This window comes from Rhinoraja longicauda, chromosome 5 (genome assembly GCF_053455715.1).
Source record: "Rhinoraja longicauda isolate Sanriku21f chromosome 5, sRhiLon1.1, whole genome shotgun sequence".
NCBI lineage: Eukaryota > Metazoa > Chordata > Chondrichthyes > Rajiformes > Arhynchobatidae > Rhinoraja > Rhinoraja longicauda.
In genome coordinates, this window is record NC_135957.1 from 23028151 (window position 1) to 23052221 (window position 24071).

The window sequence follows — 24071 nt, forward strand, 5'->3', positions numbered from 1 at the left end:
GAGAGATAGAGGGTATGAATTTATGGCTGAGGGGCTGGTGCAGAGAGCAGGGATTTAGATTTCTGGACCACTGGGATCTCTTCTGGGCTAGGGGTGACTTGTACAAAAGGGACGGGTTGCATCTTAACAGCAGGGGGACAAACATTCTGGCAGGCAGGTTTGCTAGTGTGACACCTGTGGCTTTAAACTAAGTAGTGGGGGGGAGGGGTTAACAAATTGTGAATATGAAGATGAGGTCAAAGGGAATACAGGAGATATTGCAAAAGACTCTCGGAAGAATGGGAACAGAAGTTCTAGAGCGGAAAAGAAATTAAGGGCAGGGCCAATTGTGAACGATGTGAGAGAGGAGGTAAATACAGAAGTTAAAGTGTTGTACTTAAATGCGCGTAGTATAAAAAATAAAGTGGATGAGCTTGAGGCTCAGTTAGTCATGGGCAAGTATGATGTTGTAGGGATCACTGAGACATGGTTACAAGAGGACCAGGGCTGGGAACTGAATATTCAGGGGTACACAACGTATAGAAAAGACAGACAGGTGGGCAGAGGGGGTGGGGTTGCTCTGATGGTAAGGAATGATATTCATTCCCTTGCAAGGGGTGACATAGAATCAGGAGATGTTGAATCAGTATGGATAGAAATGAGAAATTGTAAGGGTAAAAAGACCCTAATGGGAGTTATCTATAGGCCCCCAAACAGTAGCCTCGACATAGGGTGCAAGTTGAATCAGGAGATAAAATTGGCGTGTCAAAAATGTAATGCTACGGTGGTTATGGGAGATTTCAACATGCAGGTAGACTGGGAAAATCAGGTTGGAAATGGACCCCAGGAAAGAGAGTTTGTAGAGTGCCTTCGAGATGGATTCTTAGAACAGCTTGTACTGGAGCCTACCAGGGAGAAGGCAATTCTGGATTTAGTGTTGTGTAATGATCCTGATCTGATAAGGGGACTAGAGGTAAAAGAGCCATTAGGAGGCAGTGATCACAACATGATAAGTTTTACTCTGCAAATGGAAAGGCAGAAGGGAAAATCGGAAGTGTCGGTATTACAGTATAGCAAAGGGGATTACAGAGGCATGAGGCAGGAGCTGGCCAAAATTGATTGGAAGGAGGCCCTAGCAGGGAAGACGGTAGAACAGCAATGGCAGGTATTCCTGGGAATAATGCAGAGGTTGCAGGATCAATTTATTCCAAAGAGGTGGAAAGACTCTAAGGGGAGTAAGAGACACCTGTGGCTGACGAGGGAAGTCAGGGACAGCATAAAAATTAAGGAGAGGAAGTATAACATAGCAAAGAAGAGTGGGAAGACAGAGGATTGGGACTCTTTTAAAGAGCAACAAAAGTTAACTAAAAAGGCAATACGGGGAGAAAAGATGAGGTACGAGGGTAAACTAGCCAATAATATAAAGGAGGATAGCAAAAGTTTTTTTAGGTACGTGAAGAGGAAAAAAATAGTCAAGGCAAATGTGGGTCCCTTGAAGACAGAAGCAGGGGAATTTATTATGGGGAACAAAGAAATGGCAGACGAGTTAAACCGTTACTTTGGATCTGTCTTCACTGAGGAAGATACACACAATCTCCCAAATGTTCTAGGGGCCGGAGAACCTAGGGTGATGGAGGAACTGAAGGAAATCCACATTAGGCAGGAAATGGTTTTGGGTAGACTGATGGGACTGAAGGCTGATAAATCCCCAGGGCCTGATGGTCTGCATCCCAGAGTACTTAAGGAGGTGGCTCTAGAAATAGTGGAAGCATTGGAGATCATTTTTCAATGTTCTATAGATTCAGGATCAGTTCCTGTGGATTGGAGGATAGCAAATGTTATCCCACTTTTTAAGAAAGGAGGGAGAGAGAAAACGGGTAATTATAGACCAGTTAGTCTGACATCAGTGGTGGGGAAGATGCTGGAGTCAATTATAAAAGACGAAATTGCTGAGCATTTGGATAGCAGTAACGGGATCATTCCGAGTCAGCATGGATTTACGAAGGGGAAATCATGCTTGACAAATCTACTGGAATTTTTTGAGGATGTAACTAGGAAAATTGACAAGGGAGAGTCAGTGGATGTGGTGTACCTCGACTTTCAGAAAGCCTTCGACAAGGTCCCACATAGGAGATTAGTGGGCAAAATTAGGGCACATGGTATTGGGGGTAGGGTACTGACATGGATAGAAAATTGGTTGACAGACAGAAAGCAAAGAGTGGGGATAAATGGGTCCCTTTCGGAATGGCAGGCAGTGACCAGTGGGGTACCGCAAGGTTCGGTGCTGGGACCCCAGCTATTTACGATATACATTAATGACTTAGACGAAGGGATTAAAAGTACCATTAGCAAATTTGCAGATGATACTAAGTTGGGGGGTAGTGTGAATTGTGAGGAAGATGCAATAACGCTGCAGGGTGACTTGGACAGGTTGTGTGAGTGGGCGGATACATGGCAGATGCAGTTTAATGTAGGTAAGTGTGAGGTTATTCACTTTGGAAGTAAGAATAGAAAGGCAGATTATTATCTGAATGGTGTCAAGTTAGGAGGAGGGGGAGTTCAACGAGATCTGGGTGTCCTAGTGCATCAGTCAATGAAAGGAAGCATGCAGGTTCAGCAGGCAGTGAAGAAAGCCAATGGAATGTTGGCCTTCGTAACAAGAGGAGTTGAGTATAGGAGCAAAGAGGTCCTTCTACAGTTGTACCGGGCCCTGGTGAGACCGCACCTGGAGTACTGTGTGCAGTTTTGGTCTCCAAATTTGAGGAAGGATATTCTTGCTATGGAGGGCGTGCAGCGTAGGTTCACTAGGTTAATTCCCGGAATGGCGGGACTGTCGTATGTTGAAAGGCTGGAGCGATTGGGCTTGTATACACTGGAATTTAGAAGGATGAGGGGGGATCTTATTGAAACATATAAGATAATTAGGGGATTGGACACATTAGAGGCAGATAACATGTTCCCAATGTTGGGGGAGTCCAGAACAAGGGGCCACAGTTTGAGAATAAGGGGTAGGCCATTTAGAACGGAGATGAGGAAGAACTTTTTCAGTCAGAGGGTGGTGAAGGTGTGGAATTCTCTGCCTCAGAAGGCAGTGGAGGCCAGTTCGTTGGATGCTTTCAAGAGAGAGCTGGATAGAGCTCTTAAGGATAGCGGAGTGAGGGGGTATGGGGAGAAGGCAGGAACGGGGTACTGATTGAGAGTGATCAGCCATGATCGCATTGAATGGCGGTGCTGGCTCGAAGGGCTGAATGGCCTACTCCTGTCTATTGTCTATTGTCTAAATATATATACATACAAGATCTGAGTTTTAGTACTATATAGACTAGAACAAGTGTGCCCGTTGGGCCCGTCCCCACACCCCCCATTCTCTCCTCCCCCAGCCCCACTCTTACTCTCCAAGTGTGCCCGTTGGGCCCGTCCTCCTGATCTGTGTATGTCAAGTGACCACTATAACCCTCTTTTTTTTTTTTTTTCCTAATCAGATGTGCAGCACTTTGGTCAACATGGGTTGTTTTTAAATGTGCTATACAAATATAATTGACTTGACTTGACTTGACTTGACTTGCAATAACAAAACAATCAGTGCTTTTCTGGAAATTTTTCGAAACAATGTAGCCATCACAAGCTGAAAACTAAATCCTTTTCTGGAAACTTTTCGAAACAATGTAGCCGTCACAAGCTGAAAACTAAATCTGCACCGCAGCGCCCCCCTGAAAAAGGGGGGGGCAGCGCTTTAAAACCTCTGTAACTTAAAAAACACGCGACCCAATTAAATGAAAATATCACGGCCGAGCGAGCGCGAGATTGGCGATTGAGGCGGTGCGAAAACCGTCGCGCTAGGGTCCGCCGTTTTGCTGCAATCGCTGTTACGAATATATCAGGCCAAACCACAAAAAAATATATACACAAGATCTGAGTTTTAGTATTATATAGATAGATAGATAGATATATATAGATATATTAGCAAAACAGGCAAATGGGACGAGCTTAGATGGGGAATATTGGTCAACATAGACAAATTGGGCCAAAGGGGCTGTTTCTGTGATGTATGCCTTTATGCTGATCTATGATTCCGTGAATGTTGTTCTAACTTGTTAAAATTACTTCATGTCAAATAATGTTGACCAGAACCAGTCCAACTAGGTTATGACTGAAACAAGTAGTTTTGCATTAATGTGATCATCTGTTAAAATAGATGATCGATGATAGCGCAGATGCAAGCTGATGTACTATACGATAAAGGAGGAGGATACAGATGTACACCAGCTATCTATAAGGGAAAGGTTATGAGTGGAAGGGAACTTAGAAGTAATAAAACAAGTCAACCTGTGCTTTTTTAAAGTTTCAACCTTATGAACAATAATTTTGAAAAATTTGGGAAAGGGCGCAGGGCTGTGTCACTGCCTCCAAATCCTACTTATTAATTTTCAGTACCTCTATTAGTCATGTACAAATTCATATTAATCCTATCTAGGTCATCCCAATGATGGCATTTCCTTGTGTTTAACCATGTAAATCACACAGGATTGCGGGGGTTACACAATCATCTACCAATGAAGCAACATTTCCATCTGATTGGATCATGTTCTTGGTACTTGCTGGCACTATGCTGGCAATCTCAGAGGCCCGAAAAATGCTAGCAACCAGAATGCAGCAATTGACGTGCCCAAATCAATAATTCCTCCAGGACAAAAAATTATCCCATCTTACTTCTGAATAGTCAAGGAGGCTGGTGTGGAATCAATCATGTCAGACCAACCAACACTCTGTAATTGGAAGATCAAAGGTAAGACCTTCAACCAAAATTACACATGCTTTTTAAATTGGAGAAACAAAAGTACACAACTCTTCTGAAATATTTTAGACCAGCAAAAATACATGACATGTATTTTCTGGTTATAATTATAACCCTCTTGAATAGTGCAGTAAGAGATTGTACTCTGTGGTCCTAATTTGACCATTAAAATAGTCAAGGCAACATATTTGTACCAGAAACACAGAAAATAATGTTTTGTTTCAATTACAATTTTGGCCAATTAAATCCGTCTTAGGTTTGTATCACTCAGTTTGACTGACAGGAAGCAAACTGATTACAGTGACTCCAAATTATTTTAGTCTCGGCAGAAGGCCAATGACAGAAAACAAAATATGAAAATAGCTTTTGAAAAAAACAACTATGGAAATTGATCTAACCATTTCACAGGTCAGTCTGTCAAACTGGGTAACATGTTTCGCCTTTAAACTTCAGCCATAACTTGCTCAACTATAGCCATACATATCATATCATATATATACAGCCGGAAACAGGCCTTTTCGGCCCTCCAAGTCCGTGCCGCCCAGTGATCCCCGTACATTAACACTATCCTACACCCACTAGGGACAATTTTTACATTTACCCAGCCAATTAACCTACATACCTGTACGTCTTTGGAGTGTGGGAGGAAACCGAAGATCTCGGAGAAAACCCACGCAGGTCACGGGGAGAACGTACAAACTCCTTACAGTGCAGCACCCGTAGTCAGGATCGAACCTGAGTCTCCGGCGCTGCATTCGCTGTAAAGCAGCAACTCTACCGCTGCGCTACCGTGCCGCCCATGGCATTGCCAAGCATTGATTAAAAGTAAGGCTATCCTTAGGCGTTATTTTATGAGGTTTTTAATCAAGTTTTGAATGCTTATTAATTCAGGCTACTAGTGACTTTTTCCTAAAGTACACTTTTTATTTGAAAACAGAAACCTGGTACAAACACAGAAGCTATTTCAAAGGCAAAATCTCTCCTTTAAAAACAGATTCTCGAGTTAAGGTATCATATCATATCATATCATATATATACAGCCGGAAACAGGCCTTTTCGGCCCTCCAAGTCCGTGCCGCCCAGTGATCCCCGTACATTAACACTATCCTACACCCACTAGGGACAATTTTTACATTTACCCAGCCAATTAACCTACATACCTGTACGTCTTTGGAGTGTGGGAGGAAACCGAAGATCTCGGAGAAAACCCACGCAGGTCACGGGGAGAACGTACAAACTCCTTACAGTGCAGCACCCGTAGTCAGGATCGAACCTGAGTCTCCGGCGCTGCATTCGCTGTAAAGCAGCAACTCTACCCCTGCGCTACACAACGACAAACCTAGAAACTTGGTTTCTAGCTGAATACACAGCTGAATACACTGCATTTGTGGGCCCACCTGAAAGCATGACTTCCATAGAGTGAGGATTTCAGTGATAGTGAAAGTATTAAACAAATATTGTAGAGTAACTGGGCAGGTGAGATAATACAGCCAATGAATGTGGAGATTGATGGAAACCATGGTCACCACATCTACAGTAAATGTCTACAACTTTTGTATCATTGCACCAGAAATGATGAACTGGAGCCTGTATATATGAAAATTGACAATACACAAGGGGAGGGCGAAAATAACTGGAAGTTTCAGGAGAGATGAGGTGCTATAGAACTACAGTCATAAAGAAATTCACCAACCTAATTGCTGGGCTGAGAGGATTGTCCTATTAAGAGAGCTAAACCAGTTAGATGTGTGAAGAAAACTAGGGCGGCAAGGTGTGGCTGCGGTAGAGTTGCTGTCTTACAGCACCAGAGACCCAGGTTTAATTCTGACTGCAGTACTATCTGTACGGAGTTTGTACATTCTCCCCATGACCACGTGGATTTTCTCTGGGTGCTCCGGTTTCCTCCTACACTCCAGAGACGTACAGGTTTGTAGATTAATTGGCTTGGTAAAATTGTAAATTGTTCCTAGTGTGTGTAGGATAGTGTTAGTATGTGGGGATTGCTGGTTGCCATGGACTCGGTGCACCAAAGGGCCTGTTTCCATGCTGTAATCTATATTCTAAAACTCTTGTTTGTTTGTTTGTTCCTGAACTACAGCCAAAATGGTACACGATAGCGCGACAATTTTAGGCCCACCTTACTCACTGTCGTCCTTTTGATGCTAATGGAAGTTTTATTGAAATCGGTGCCATATTTTTAAAGTTATTCACATTTTAAAGTTTAAATCTTTCTCCTAGGGAGGTAGGGGAGGTGGAGGAGGGAGGATAAGGGGGGTTGAGGGGAATGGAGTGGGGGGGGGGAGGGGAAGAGGGGAGGGAGAGGGGGTGGGGAGTAGGAGAGGTTTGGGCCCAATGGGTCCACTTGGTCTAGTCCAAGCTAAACTCAACTCAATCCACTGCAATTCACCTACTGCTGCAACAGGTTCACGGCAGACACCATCTCCCTGGCCTTACACTTATCCCTGGAACATTTGGATAACAAGCACTCCTATTTATTGACCATAGCTCCACGTTCAATAACTTAATTCCAACCAAACTCATCTCCAAACCCCTGTACCTAGGACTCAATACCCCATTTGTAATTGGATTCTCGATTTTCTGACCCATAGACTGCAAATCAGTAAGAATAGATGACAAAACATTCTCCATGATAATTCTCAACACCAGTGAGTACACCATAAACCTACATTCTCAGCTCCTCACCTTACTCTCTATACACTCATGGGTGTGCAGCCAAATTCTGCTCTAACCTTTATTTCTAAGTTTGCAGATGACACAACCCTAGTGCGACGCATCTCAATGACGAGACATTGTACAGGAAGGAAATTGATAGCTTAGTATCTTGGTGTCAAGACAATGACTTCTTCCTCAATGTCAGAAGAATTAAGAACCTGGTCATTTACTTCACAAGCGAGGTGGAGTACACACCTCAGTGTGCATCAATGCAGTTGAATTAAATGGAAATAATCAAGAGCTTCAAGTTCTTAGGAGCAAATATCACCAATTTGTTCTGGTCCAACCATGTTGATAATATGACCAAGAAAGCATGCTAATGCCTCAACTTCTTGAGAAGACTAATGAAATTTGGTTTGCTTTCAACAATGCTTATCAATTTCTTTAGATGCACCATAGAAAGCAACCTATTTGCATGCATCACAACCCAGTTTGGCAACTGCTCTGCCCAAGACCACAAGAAATTGCAGAAGTTGTGAATGCAGTGCAGTCCATCATGCAAACAGCCTCCCACCTAGCCCTTTGCCTCATCAATACTACCGCTGCTTTGGGTGCGCAGGAAACATAACCAAGAACCATTCACATCCTGGTCACATCCTCCTCTCCCATCCAGTAAAAGATACAAAACCATGTAAGCATGCACCAGCTTCTACAAAAACAGCTTCTTTCTCCATGTTATCAGATTCTTGAAGGATCTCACACATGCTATGGCTGAATTCCTGATCTCCCATCTATCTCATTGTGGCCTTTGCACTTCTTTTAATCTGCACTTTCACTGTAGCTGTAACACTTCATTCTGTTTCATTCTTCATTTACACTACCTGATGTACTCATATGTGATATGATTTGCCTGCATAGTATAGAAAGCAACATTTTTCCACTGAGCCTCAGAGCGTGTGATATTAAACTAACAAAATATTCCTCCCAGACATACATGAGAAATTATATTGGAAAATAAGGAGATGGCAAAGTGATTAAATAAATATTGTGCCTAACTTCTTGGAAGGACATACAACCCCTGTGGAAACAGCATAGGACTACAAGTCTAGATTAAATGAGCTGAAACAATTTAGCAAATGCAAAAAATTAATGGAACTGTAAACTAATATATTCTCAGGACCTTACAACCTGCACACTTGGTTTTTGAAAGAGGTGGTTATTGCAATAGTGGATACATTGGTTATCTTCAAAAGTTCGTTGAATTCCACAGCAGTTCCCATAGATTAGAAGATAGCAAATGTAACCTTACGGAAAGCAAGATAGCAGTGAACTTTAGACTAATTAGCTTCAGACAAGTTGTGGGAAAAAACCTGAAACCTAATAATGAAATGGTTTCAGCGCTGCTTAAAGATAACATGATTCATCAGGGTCAACGCAGCATTATGAAAGAAAAAGCATATTGGACAAATCCGTTGGAATTTTTCCAAAGTTGCAACAAGCTTAATCAGAACAAATCAATGGATGGGCTGCACTTGGATTTTCTGAAAGCCTTTGATAAGGTGTCACAAAACAGATTATTAAACAAGATTAGAGCATTTAGTAATTTAGTGTTGGGGTGGGGGGTGACATAGAAGCGCCACAAGTGACTCAGCATTCCTCTGGAAATGAAAATATTCATGGTTATCATTCTTTTTGTTTGAAAGCTGTTATTTTTAATGCTAAATCTTCCTAAGGAATGTCTTCACAAGTTTTGGTTTATACACAGGCAAAGCACTTCTATTTGCATCGAGAATGTTTCAGAGAAGGAAGTAGAGCATGTGCATGTTTCAGTTGTTTCACAAGATTCAAAGCCTGCTCAAGAAACTGATGGCACACCTTCAAGGAAATAACTGCTTACGTTTTAAAAGTGGACATGCTTAGTTGTGCAATGTAAACAACATCAGAATATTTTCTGTATGCAACTATCTAAACAGATCTTGTCAGCTTCAATTTGAACTGCAAAATTTCAAGGCTGTTCTGAAAAATGCATTACCACATGCTTCATAACTGCATCATATAAAGCCAAGCATATTTCCACTATAGATTCAATTTATCAATTCTCTGTTTGGATATTTAAAACGATTTTACTTCCACATAATCCTGCAACTTTCTCTGCATCAAATCCATTTTCTCCCCATCCAGGTATCTCGCATTATACTGGAAAAGGGCATTACCAATTCTTAGTAGAGTGAAACTGCATACACAACAGATGCGCATTTCCAAATACATCCTTTCTACCTAAATTCAGTTTTCCTTCATCTTTGGCAACAGTAAATGGGAAGAAATGTTAAAATTCTTAAATAATGTTCTATTTAATCTATATTCCATTTGAAGGCATAGTAGAAACCTGGTAAATGTGTATGTTGACTCATAGTTACAAAACCACATCATAAAGCCACATACGCTTCAGGCAAAAAACTGGAAAACTCGCTGGTACAATTACAGCAAATATAAACTAAATTATAATGATTTAAAGAACAGATATTACAATCCAAATACACAAATCTTGTAAGATAAGAGAACCAACATCAGCATCTTTGGTCAATGGCAGGACACTTTCTCACACGGCCAAATAACAAACAGCTGAAGAAGAGATGTTATTCCCAGTTGCATCACAGCAAGAGATTACCAAATGAAAAGAGGTTCCAAGGATATTGTCAAAGCTTCCTTGAAAAAAGGTGCTGCATAACCACTGATTCATGGGAATCCCATAACTGCTCAAAATATAGAAGGTGACAGCATGAAATAGAGGAGGGCACTGAGAACCCAGAGTCCATTCTGGTTCATGCACTCATGCAGAAACCCAGATTAAAGAGTGGAAGGAGCATACATCAGGCCCTACCCAGTTTAAGAATGTCCAATTTACGTATAGACCATACATACGAATTAGTGTTTGGGAGACCAACGGTATGCATCTGCTGGCTTCTGCAGGGCTACTAGTATCTTCTTCTACACTCAGTTCATGGCCACATTTCTGATTTGCGAAATGTTCAGGTTACCAATAGTGCACAGGAGCTGAACTCCCAGTTGTAATCTGGGGGTGGATTGTAACTTCCAAACTGACCCTCTTGCCTGCAGTCAAGCACCTTCTCTCCTACCAGTCGCAGAGCCTGCAGATCCCACACTGGTCTCATCAGCTTCCTCAGAACTGGTGTAAGCAAATCATTCTCAATTCTAAGGGACTGCCTAAGAAGCAAAACAACTTGCATGGCATTGTATCAAAACTTTTGTTTATTGAACTTTTTTTTGTTTCTTATGTTATCTTTTGAATACTGTGTTTACAGACCTGTTATGCTGCTGCAAGTACAAATGTCATTGTTATGACAATGAAACACTATTGACTGAGTACATTAAAAATATTTCAAAAATATACAATCTATAAAATTAGTCAAAATCTGATTTTAACAAATCCATACTGGATTTCTCTAAACAATCCATTCTTATACAAGTGATTGCTAACTCTGTATCTGACGAAGACATTGACACATCAGATATTCAGTCACACAATCATTTGCAAAGTTCGGCCCCAAATTAAAAACCTTTTTCAATTTGCTATTAATGGGATAATCTTGAAATGGGGAATATAGTTACAAGATAATGGGGTGGTCTTTTATAACAATCTCCTCGCAAAGGCTATTGATTTTCTGGAATTCTCTACTCTGGAGGGTTTTAGAGGCGAGACCATGGGGATAAAGAGGCGATAAATGTTTAAAAGATGGGCGAATTGAGAGGCCTGGGAACTGGCACAGAAAGAAATGCGACCCGGGGCAGCACAGACACAATAATATTGATTGGCTGAGCAGTCAAGTAACCTACTTCTGTTGCTATGTTCAAAATTTCTTAATATAACTGAAATTATTGCTTAATGAAAGATGATAGTTTCTCTCACATACCATCACCACCAACCATGTTCATGCCCCACTCATCCTCACGGGGGGTATAATTAACTTGTCTGATAACCTGGGATTCAGCAGGAAACCAGGGCACCAAGGGGAAATCCACTGTCACATGATGAACAGACAGTGATCAGTATTGAATCCCAAGTCACTGGTTGTGCCAGGCAGCCAAACTACTTACTGCTGCACCACCATGACAGAATGACTGGCATTCAGATCTGACATATGTTATATGCCTCCAGATTACCTAAGAAATTAACAGATGGACTACATTCCAATGTCCTACTTTTCAGTGCAACTTATCTTGCTCTAAGATACCAGCTTTCATATTCCATATTTAAAAATCATGAGCCAAGCCTTGTGCTGTTCGAACAAGTTATGTTTTTATACATTAATTTTTACATCAAAATGTCTAAGCATTTTACACAATACGTTACCTTCAGTACTTCAAATTATCTAACTATGTATAAAGGGGTCATGATTGTTTCTGAATATTGGCTCGCTTGAACCCCAAACTATAGCATTTCTCAAGCAATCAGAGATGCACTGCATAGCAAGAAATACAGCCTCAGTGTCACCAGGGTGCTATTAGCTTTAGCAAGGCGGAAATTGACAACCAGGGGCATTTTTCCTTTATCTTTTGGACAAGGCTACCTGCTAAAAATTCTCAAACATTTTCGTTCTCATCCATTAAACAAGACACAGCCTTTTAAACATATTATGGGAAGTTACTGATCTGGTAAATCAGCAATGAAGTCCAACCAAAATTAACATTCTGTTTCCCACCCCCTAGCATAATCTAGAGATGTCCGTATTAATTGTAAAATGATCATTAAAATCATTTCCATTATTAAAACATTTGGAAAATATCCCCAGTCTTGTATGCTAAATTATAATTGCTAATGCAGTCTATAAAATTCCACAAAACAAAATTAAATGCCGATATGTTTAGACATTCCTACATTATGAGTCTTCCACTGAATCTGCAGTAAACATAGACAACTGCATAAATATTTGATAAAACATTAATACTCACTAATTTGTGAGGTTTTTTCACCACAACTTTAATTTGTTGGTTTCACACACATTGAGCATCCTTGCAAATATTATGTTTCATTTAAAAACCTAAAATTTGGCCTAATTATTTTTAGGCATTCAAAATCAACATCCCCCCACTGCATTTAAAGTTAAACCATGAGAGTTCTGCATCCCATATCCATGAGAGTTCACCATTATCAGTTGCAAAGTCGGACATACAATAGGCAGACTTATTTATTTTCGCAAGACCTGAAACATCACCTCATCAAGCAGGCATTCTTGCTCTACCTAGTGAAAGAGCACACTGCATTGGCTAATTTATCTTTTGCAATGCCCAATGGCTTTTAAATTAACAATGGCATATGACAGAATATGGTTTAGCTGCAAGATTTGCAGGACACATAGGATATGCAGCTCTTTAGTTCTTATATCCTACAGTTTCAATTTAAGGCTGAATTCTGTAAAAATATTTTGCAGCTCAATCCAAACGAACACTAGTTGGTATAAAAAAAATGGGCAGCATACCTCCAATTCTAGACATTAACCATACCCCAGATTTACATGTGGAAAGATTCACTAATATTCTCCATATATCCATTATGAGATTTATTTAAAAAAATGATTGTCCAATTAGCAGACCCACACTCTTGAACCCTTGCTATACAATGCAAGCTGCAAATAAATCACCTCCCTTTCCCCAGAACCAAATGCATTAACCCAAATTGTTTTTGTTTCTCGCATTCAATCTAAATAGTGTCCAAAAGGTGTATATTTCTATCTATCTATCTATCTATCTATCTAATCTTACTAAAACTCTGACTTGTATGTATATCTGTAACAGTGATTTCGGCTGATTTCTGCAAAACGGTGAGGCGTAGCGCCACAATTTTTGCACCGCCTTAATCACACCGCTGGACGCTTGCCGAAAATGATATTGTTATTTAATTCGGTCGTATATTTTTTAAGTTACAGAGGTTTAAAAGTCTTTTTTCAAATCTCTCATTTTTCCGGCTGATTTTCGGCAAAAACGGTGAACCGTAGCGCCACGATGTTTGCACCGCCTTAATCACCACGCTGAACGCTGCTGGAAAATGATATTTGTATTTGATTCGGTCGTATATTTTTTAAGTTACAGAGGTTTTAGTTTTTTTAAAAAAATTCCAGCCGTCTTTTCCATGGCCTTCAGCGTGTGACGTCAAAATGCCCATGCACCCCCCTCCTACTGATTTATTGAAGGCTTTCAGCGTGGCGCTGCTGTGCCCCTCGCTTCTCTCCTCTCTCCCACACCCGGGAGATCCTCTCCCCGCTATCCCCCCCCCCCCCCCCGGATCTTTCACTGATGCTCTCTCCCCCCCCCCCCCCGGACCTTTCACTAATGCGCTCCCCCCTCCCCCCCCGACCTTTCACTGATGCGCTCCCCCCCCCCCCCCCCCGGATCTTTCACTGATGCTCTCTCCCCCCCCCCCGGACCTTTCACTAATGCGCTCCCCCCTCCCCCCCCCCGACCTTTCACTGATGCGCTCCCCCCCCCCCCCCGCTATCCCCCCCCCCCCCGGATCTTTCACTGATGCTCTCTCCCCCCCCCCCCCCCCCGGACCTTTCACTAATGCGCTCCCCCCTCCCCCCCCGACCTTTCACTGATGCGCTCCCCCCCCCCCCCCCCCCCCGGCCCTTTGAATGATGCGATCTCCTGCAACCCCCCCCCCCCCCCGGACTTTTCACTGATCCGATCCCCCCCACCCCCCCGGGCCTTTAACTGATGCTAAGAGTGTGTCTGGGGGAGAGAAGATGGGGGGGGGTCTGAGAATGGGGAATGGGACAACAGGGGTAGTGCGGAGGGGAATTGGTGGTGGGGGAAAGAGGGGTACTGGGAAAAGGGGAGGTCCATATCCCTCCCCTCTCCCCCATCCCTCCCTCCTCCCCTCCCCCTCCCCCCTCACTCTCTCCCCCCTCCACAAATACCGCCCCATCTCTCATCACCCTCCCCCCCTCCATCCTCAACACCTCCCTCCCTCCACCACTCCCTCCCCGCCCAAGGGGAGGGTGTGGGGAGAGTAAGAGTGGGGCTGGGGGAGGAGAAAATGGGGGGTGTGGGGACGGGCCCAACGGGCCCGCTTTGAACGGGCACACTTGTTCTAGTCTATCTATCTATCTATCTATATATAATACTAAAACTCTGCGGTCCAACATTCCGTATGTATGTATGTATATGTGTATGTACGGAAGATTACTTACAAACCCTACTCCTCCTAGACGGTACACCAAAGCGCTACGATTTTTGTACCGCCGTATTCACCATTAACCTGGGCAACTATTGTAAGTACTTTCGTTCAAATTGAAGCTACCTTTTTAAAGCTAGAGAGATATTAAAGTTTAAATTTTTCATTTCTAACCCTTTTCTTCAAGGGGCTACATTTGTTTCCAAAAGTTTCCAGAAAAGGATTTAGTTTTCAGCAAGGATTTAGTTTTCAGCTTGTGACGGCTACATTGTTTCGAAAAGCTTCCAAGAAGTCTTTTTTGTTATTGCAAGTCAAGTCAAGTCAAGTCAAGTCACTTTTATTTGTATAGCACATTTAAAAACAACCCACGTTGACCAAAGTACTGCACATCTGATTAGGAAAAAAAAAAAAAACATCTGATTAGGAAAAAAAAAAAAACGGGCACACTTGGAGAGTAAGAGTGGGGCTGGGGGAGGAGAGAATGGGGGGTGTGGGGACGGGCCCAACGGGCCCTCCCCAACGGGCACACTTGGAGAGTAAGAGTGGGGCTGGGGGAGGAGAGAATGGGGGGTGTGGGGACGGGCCCAACGGGCCCTCTTTTCTAGTATAATACTAAAACTCTGCGGTCCAACATTCCGTATGTATGTATGTATATGTGTATGTACGGAAGATTACTTACAAACCCTACTCCTCCTAGACGGTACACCAAAGCGCTACGATTTTTGTACCGCCGTATTCACCATTAACCTGGGCAACTATTGTAAGTACTTTCGTTCAAATTGAAGCTACCTTTTTAAAGCTAGAGAGATATTAAAGTTTAAATTTTTCATTTCTAACCCTTTTCTTCAAGGGGCTACATTTGTTTCCAAAAGTTTCCAGAAAAGGATTTAGTTTTCAGCAAGGATTTAGTTTTCAGCTTGTGACGGCGGCTACATTGTTTCGAAAAGCTTCCAAGAAGTCTTTTTTGTTATTGCAAGTCAAGTCAAGTCAAGTCAGTTTTATTTGTATAGCACATTTAAAAACAACCCACGTTGACCAAAGTACTGCACATCTGATTAGGAAAAAACAAACAAACATCTGATTAGGGAAAAAAAAAAAGAATGAAGGCTATAGTGGTCACTTGACATACACAGATCAGGAGGACGGGCCCAACGGGCACACTTGGAGAGTAAGAGTGGGGCTGGGGGAGGAGAGAATGGGGGGTGTGGGGACGGGCCCAACGGGCCCTCTTTTCCGGGCCCAACGGGCACACTTGGAGAGTAAGAGTGGGGCTGGGGGAGTGAGAATGGGGGGTGTGGGGACGGGCCCAACGGGCCCTCTTTTCTAGTCTATATAATACTAAAACTCTGCGGTCCAACATTCCGTATGTATGTATGTATATGTGTATGTACGGAAGATTACTTACAAACCCTACTCCTCCTAGACGGTACACCAAAGCGCTACGATTTTTGTACCGCCGTATTCACCATTAACCTGGGCAACTATTGTAAGTACTTTCGTTCAAATTGAAGCTACCTTTTTAAAGCTAGAGAGATATTAAAGTTTAAATTTTTCATTTCTAACCCTTTTCTTCAAGGGGCTACATTTGTTTCCAAAAGTTTACAGAAAAGGATTTAGTTTTCAGCAAGGATTTAGTTTTCAGCTTGTGACGGCGGCTACATTGTTTCGAAAAGCTTCCAAGAAGTCTTTTTTGTTATTGCAAGTCAAGTCAAGTCAAGTCAAGTCACTTTTATTTGTATAGCACATTTAAAAACAACCCACGTTGACCAAAGTACTGCACATCTGATTAGGAAAAAAACCCAAAACATCTGATTAGGAAAAAAAAAAAAAAAAGAAGGCTATAGTGGTCACTTGACATACACAGATCAGGAGGACAGAGTAAGAGTGGGGCTGGGGGAGGAGAGAATGGGGGGTGTGGGGACGGGCCCAACGGGCCCTCCCCAACGGGCACACTTGGAGAGTAAGAGTGGGGCTGGGGGAGGAGAGAATGGGGGGTGTGGGGACGGGCCCAACGGGCCCTCTTTTCCGGGCCCAACGGGCACACTTGGAGAGTAAGAGTGGGGCTGGGGGAGTGAGAATGGGGGGTGTGGGGACGGGCCCAACGGGCCCTCTTTTCTAGTATACTACTAAAACTCAGATCTTGTATGTATATATATTTCACTGATTCCGGCTGATTTCGGCAAAACGGTGAACCGTAGCGCCACGATTTTTGTACCGCCTTACTCACCACGCGGTTCGCTGCTGGAAAATAATATTTTTATTTAATTCGGTCGCATATTTTTTAAGTTACAGAGGTTTTAAAGCGCTGCCCCCCCCCCTTATTGAGGTTTCTATAGAGGGCGCTGCGGTGAGGCAGTGCTCAGTACGCATGCACGGAATCTCCTCACTCTGTGCTCAGCACGCATGCGCGGCATCTCCTCACTCGCACCAAAAAAATGGACGACGTTAGCGGCGCCAGCCCGCGATCACCGGCTCACCTCTCCTCTCTCCCCTTGCTTCTCTCCTCTCTCCCACACCCGGGAGAACATCTCCCCGCTATCCCCCCCCCCCCGGGCCTTTGAATGATGCGATCTCCCGCACCCCCCCCCCCCGGACTTTTCACTGATCCGATCCCCCGCACCACCGCACCCGGGCCTTTAACTGATGCTAAGAGTGTGTCTGGGGGAGAGAAGATGGGGGGGGGGGGCAGAGAATGGGGAATGGGACAACAGGGGTAGTGCGGAGGGGAATTGGTGGTGGGGGAAAGAGGCGTACTGGGAAAAGGGGAGGTCAATATCCCTCCCCTCTCCCCCATCCCTCCCTCCTCCCCTCCCCCTCCCCCCCAACTCTCTCCCCAACTCTCTCCCCCTCCACAAATACCACCCCATCTCTCATCACCCTCCCCCCCTCCATCCTCAACACCTCCCTCCCTCCACCACTCCCTCCCCCTCGATCACTCCACACCTCCCTCCCCCAAACCTCCCTCTCCCCTTCACTCCCTCCCCCCCTCCCGGTTACAATGGAAACCCTAAGAGGACGGGCCAAAGGGGAGAGTGTGGGGAGAGTAAGAGTGGGGCTGGGGGAGGAGAGAATGGGGGGTGTGGGGACGGGCCCAACGGGCCCGCTTTGCTAGTAGATATATATCTCAAATTGTGTGAATAAATTGAGTCCTCAAATCTAACAGCTCACCCAGAGGTCAGATCATCAAAAGCAGAGAAACAGCAATCAGGACTATACAGCTACATCCCACTATTTCAAGTGCATTCAACAGAACAGAATGGGTTCATTGATCACCCCATGCCAATATTTTCCACATTGTGCTTTCCATGAAATTAAATGTGACAGTCCCTTTCAAAGATGTCAGCTTTCATGCAGAATAAAAGAGGACCTAATCTAGAAATCGAGTAATGAGCTAAAAAAAGTCTAATTAAAATCAATTCTAAATACATCAACTTAAATTAGGCAGAAGCAAGGACACCATTTTTACATAAAGATTATATATAAACACTCATGGCACATTTTTCCCCACTCCAGTTACATTTTGGTAGAATATTACTGCCCTGTGGCAACTCACAACCCCAGATGTCACAAGTGACTATGGTAACATCACCAGAGGTTATAGACACAAGAGACTGCAGATGCTGGAAGTAAAAATACAAACTGCTGGAGGAATTCAGCAGGTCAGGCAGCATCTGTGGAGTGAAACAGACAGATGATGATTTGGGTTGGGACCCTGCTTTTGACGTGAAACATCATCAGCTTAAGACTCAAAGTGCTGGAGTAACAGTGGGTCAAGCAGCATCTCTGCAGAACATGGATAGGTGATGTTTTGGGTCAGTACCCCCTTTTCAGACTGACAGTGGTGGGATAATGATGGAAGAGACGTGGGGCTAGGACAATGCAGAGCAACTAACAGCTGGATACAGGTATACAGATGAGGGGGGTGATAATCAGATGGTTGGACAAAAACCAGAGATTAAACAACAAAAAGTGAGATAAGCATAGAAGAGGTGAGTGAGACTTGTGAAACCAGAGTAAGAAACAGAGGTGGAAGGGGACAGGGGAGAAATGTGTATGAAAGGAGGGGAGGAGGTTGTTTGTAAGTTGGTTGCATAAAGTAGTGAATTCAAGATTCATACCAATTGGAATACGAGGTGTTGTTCTTCTAGTTTGCATCTAGCCTCGCTGCGGCAATGGAGGAAGCCACAGACAGAAAGGTCAGTGTAGGAATGGGAATGAAAATGGTTAGAAAACAGGAGATCCAGCAGGCCTTGTCGGGGCAAGCATTTACAAACTAAAAGGTATGAACATTGAATTCTCCAATTTTAGGTAACTAATCTACAAATAACCTCCTCCCCCACCACACTTTTCCCCCCTCTCTCTTCCCTGTGTTCCACATGGACTTACACCCATATTTCTCCTTCTTTATCTGGCCTCAAAAATTGCACTTCTACTATCCTTATATGACACTTTTTTTCTTTCATCTCTGCCCTTTGTCCATCTAGCTACCTTTCAAAAACCGCCCTCACCCGTATCCACCTATTACTTGCTATGCTTTGTCCTGCCCCAATCTCTCTTCCACCCCCCCCCGCCCCGCCCGCACCACAATCAGTCTGAAGGGCCCCGATCCAAAACATCATCTTTGTCATGTTCTCTAGAGATTCTGTCTGACTCGTTGTGTTACTCTTTCCTGATATTGATTCTTTTTTTGGTAATCTAGCATCTGCAGTTCCTTGTGACTCCATGCCGTCTATTTATTTCCCTCTACAGATGCTGCCTGACTCACTTAATTCTTCCAGCGGTTTGGTTTGTTTTACTCATCAGAGGCTACAACTGGCACAAATATATCAATTAGGTTCCAGCAACTAAAATGAAGTCAGTGTCAGGAGTGGAAGGCAGAATCAACAAAAACTTGTACTGCTTACAATAAGCGATTTTTAAATTAGCTTTCCTCAACAGAAACAGCAGAGGTCAAATCCTCAATGTACTGTCATTGTACTTCAACGATGTTGGTAGTAAATTTTAGTTTATAACTCTTCAATATAATGCAATGCACCTAACTAATTTCCAACTGCTCTCTCGATTATCACTGTTGACAGCTCAAGCCTTACCAGTTTATTTTAAAAAGCCATCTTGCTCTAAGCTCTCCAAGTTTAGAATGTCAATATTTTGAACTATAACGTCACATAGTTTTCAATAGTATGAAAACATCAAATAGTTTAGATAAACACAATTTTTTTGTGAATTAGTAAGGCTTTTCTTGGGCTCGATAGGGTACAGAAAAGTGGATACATTGGATGGTGGTATAGAGATACATGTTAAAAGCAAACAAAACGTATCCAGAACAATAAGCTCAATTTTAGAGTTAATTCATGGTTACCCTGAGTAATATTACTGGGATTGCATATTACTGAAATATCAAAACAGGCCAATAATGTGTACATTCTACATACTTGTGGGCAAATTAAGGACTATTAGTTTTCAATTTGTTTTTATAGAACTGTAATAGGGAATTACTTCATATCCTGCAGGATCTTGAAAACAATAAGCAGACAATATTAATAGAACCAAGTGCATCAACAGTACCATATGGTTACTTCCTGACTAAATGCTAAACGATTAAGTTTGCTCAGTGAGATGTGGAAGCAAGGATGCTCTTTTAGTTCTGCTGTAATCTAAAATGCAAAAGATTTTTAATCCTTCATTTACTATATTTTAATGGCCTATCAATTTTACCCTTGGTTTCTCCCTGGCCATGTTCTCATTTCGCGACTACCAGTGGGAAGAAAATAAAGAAGCCTGAAAACTATGATCACCAGTCATAAGAATAGCTCTTCCCAGCAATCATCAAGGGTCTTGAATACCATGCAACACTAACCGCCAGCAACTACGAACTTCTATGGATTGTGTCTTTGGATGCACTATGAACTTTGTTTTTTTCACTATTATACTTACTTAGGTTAACTAGCATAACGATTATTAATATATATATTTTTTTAAATTATATTTTTTACTTGTGTGTATGGCAAGTAAGAATTTCAATGCTGATACATATGCCAGTTTAACACTCTTGACTCCTAATGACTATTTGAACTTAGAAAGATTGTTAAAGACATTCCAAGCTGATGAACACAGCCTTGAATTGAAAAGACTGTGCTATGTTGCAAGGCATGCAGGATTCAGTAATGTTGCATACAGTTCACCCACAATCACACATACACTTCTAAACCCAATAAAATAAAAAAATACTATGTGAATTCGGGCGCAAGATATTTTTCTTGTTGTAACTTGATCAAATGTCTCAGATAATTTTCCAGAAGGTTGATACATTGGGTACATTGATTGGAATTTGTAATATAGTAAAAGCAATTAAAAACAACTACTAAAATGTTTTACTTCCTCTGGAATGTCATTGTGTAACCTCTGGTTACAACGACTCACAAAGAAAACAATATGAAACACTAATTGCAGAACCAGGTTGTTTTTAAAAGGCAACGATAACTCAATAAACAATAAACCTGACGTTCTAATAAAATGAAATCGATCCAGATCAAATCTAGGTAGATCAACGTAACCAGCAACTGAATGTAAAAGCAGATCGAGTTGAGGAAGAGCAAGGGGAACGAAGCAATTGATCAACACGATTTGCCTCAACGGTTTGCAGAGTGATACAGGCTGCTTGCTGTCAATTGTGACACTGCCATCTTTCAGAGACGGCTGCCTCTGCCCTCAAATAATTCTCTCCTTTCCAGCATTTCATCGACCCTCTTTTGAAAGATGTTTTTGAACCTGCTTGTTCTACCGGTTCTATAACACGGCACTGTAAATTGCCTCCATTCCTGGCATTTTTTGCCAGTGATCTTAAACCACCCTCCTCCGGGTTGCTGATCCTCGCCGCACACGTCTGGACAATACTATCTACGAACACCCTTTACTTCATGGAAGGAAAATGCACACCCACCCCACCCTCTCGGTCTCGGCCACCTCCCACCCAACCCCCGGTTGACAGGAGGCGCGGGGGTGACCGTACGCCATCTAAAGCTTCCGAGTGCCGCCTCACCCGGGATGCGAGGCCGAGGCGTGAAACGCGGCCTACCTCCGTTCGCCCACCCACACACACATCCATCCACCCCCCCTGCTCCCGGTGCGGTAGCCCTACCTGTAACTCCGCCCTATCCACTTCCCACTGCGTCCTCTCCACCTCGAAGCGGGCCCACTCATGCTGCAGGAAGTGCAGAATGCCCGGGATGTTGTACTGCGGCCGCTGCGCTTCGCCCTCCACACCCAGCTGCTGCTGTACCGGCGGCGGCAGGCTCCGGCCGCCGAGGCCCGGACCTCCGGCCGCGCCGCTCAGCACCGAGTTGTTGCCAAAGAACACCCCGGCTGCTGGGTGTTCGTCCATGGCTGGGCCCCAGAACTCTTCGTCCGTCCCCTCCACCTCCACGCTGACGGCTGCGCCGCCGCCGGGCCGCTCCGGTGATGGGTCCGGCCGCTCCCTTCCCCCTCCCGCTCGGGGCGGGCGGGCTGGCTGGCTGCGCGCCTGGGGCCGGCCGTTAGGATTTAAACCGTGTCGCGCGTTCCATGGCCACGGCCAGGACCGAGTCGGAAGGCGATCGAGGCTGGGCCACCTCCTTCTGCTCCCGCCGCCGTCCTGCAATCGGATTGCGGCCACTCACTGACGACTCGCCGCCGCTCGGCAGTGCCCCTCCTCCCCGCCCGCTTCACTCACTGACGGATCGAACCAACGTCTGCCCTCGCACTCCACCTGTCAGTCACTCACTCCGGGCCCCACCCCGTTCATCTGTCAACAGAGGGGAGCGCTCCCCGAGACCTCGCCACTGCCGCGCATGCGCCACATCCACCCGCCGGCTCGCCTCCCCTCCCGTTTTCGCCCGCCATGTGCGTCACGAGCCCCGGCCCGCCCCCCTCCTGTCCTCGCCCGTCGATTGCGTCACCTGCCCTGCCCTGGCCCCGCCCCCTCCGCTTCCCTTCTCATGAACAAGGGGACCTCTTGGGAGCGCATGCGTACTCGCGCCGGCGAGAATGGCATAGCTGTCGTTAAGTGGCTGGGTCAGGACCAGGGGGAGGGTCTGCTCACGTCCACGGCGTCCTTCCCGCAACTGTGCAAAAACGGCAACGAGAGGATGTAAGTGTTAGTATGTTTATTTGTCCTCTTTTTGAGGATGTACCAAACACTTTTTCAACCAACGAAGAACTTTTCTCAAAATGTCAAGATGCTGCAAATATTCGGGTCAGTCAGCCTCTGTGATGGGAAAACTCATATTCAATGGTGAGTTAGCACCAGAGTTGGTTGTCAAGAAACAGTCAGTAGTCTTTTTATTGTCGTATGCACCAAAAGGAAATAATGTAGTGAGTCCAGACGAGTGGTATTATCCAAATACTTTATTGGTATAAAACCCGTGACAAACGCAACAGACTTCTTTCTGGACGAACACTAACTGCATATCATCATATCATATATCTACAGCCGGAAACAGGCCTTTTCGGCCCTCCAAGTCCGTGCCGCCCAGTGATCCCCGTACATTAACACTATCCTACACCCACTAGGGACAATTTTTACATTTACCCAGCCAATTAACCTACATACCTGTACGTCTTTGGAGTGTGGGAGGAAACCGAAGATCTCGGAGAAAACCCACGCAGGTCACGGGGAGAACGTACAAACTCCTTACAGTGCAGCACCCGTAGTCAGGATCGAACCTGTGTCTCCGGCGCTGCATTCGCTGTAAAGCAGCAACTCTACCGCTGCGCTACCACTCACTAATCTAATCTAACGTTTGACGCCAAGCATTTAAATACTTCGCGCTTCCTCACCCCGTGACCGTAACCCAATCCGAGGGTTCTATTACCTGGCCAATCCCTATGTCCCTACATGACCCCCCCCCCCCCCCAGAACCCTCGAAACCATACCTCACGGGCGGCCGAACCTCCCGCCCAGAACGTGTACGGATGGGGGAAACCGATACCCCCAGCGTGACAGGAGGCGGGGTGGACGCCGCCGCTGGAGGCGATGGGGGGTCCACTAGAGCGGAGGGTGCAGGTGACGGGGGGCACTTGATGAACAACGGCAGCCCGGGACCAACCATAGGCGGCGGAGGCCCAAGAGGTGGTAAATTGGGCGCCGCTGACGGGACCAGTCGAGCAGCCACAGGCCGGCCCCGGCGCGGCGGCTGAGCCACCGACACGGGGAGGTCCTGGTCTAAATGGGCCGGCTTGAGACGGGACACTGAAACCAGCTCCTGACGATTTCCTACCTGCAAGGTGAAGGTTACAGTCCCTCTTTTGAGCACCTGGAACGGGCCTTGGTAAACCGGCTGGAGGGGTGGACGGTGGCAATCTTTCCGAAGAAACACGAAATCACAGCTCCGCAATTCCGAAGGAACGTGAACTGCTGTGCTTCCGTGACTAGAGGTGGGGACTGGAGCCAGAGAA

The 24071-nt window shown here is 44.5% G+C and overlaps 1 protein-coding gene across 2 annotated transcripts in view; it reads right to left on the reverse strand.

The window, feature by feature from the left end:
• strn (striatin, calmodulin binding protein) overlaps positions 1-22474 on the reverse strand; it is a 72960-nt gene extending 50486 nt beyond the window's left edge. Inside the window, exon 1 of one of the 2 annotated variants that reach the window (XM_078399088.1) lies at positions 21778-22474. In XM_078399088.1, the coding sequence (XP_078255214.1) occupies positions 21778-22020 (243 nt within the window). In that variant the 5' untranslated portion in view covers positions 22021-22474. The remainder of the gene's footprint in view (positions 1-21777) is intronic. The other variant, XM_078399089.1, reaches the window with a different exon arrangement.
• Positions 22475-24071: the final 1597 nt, after the last annotated feature.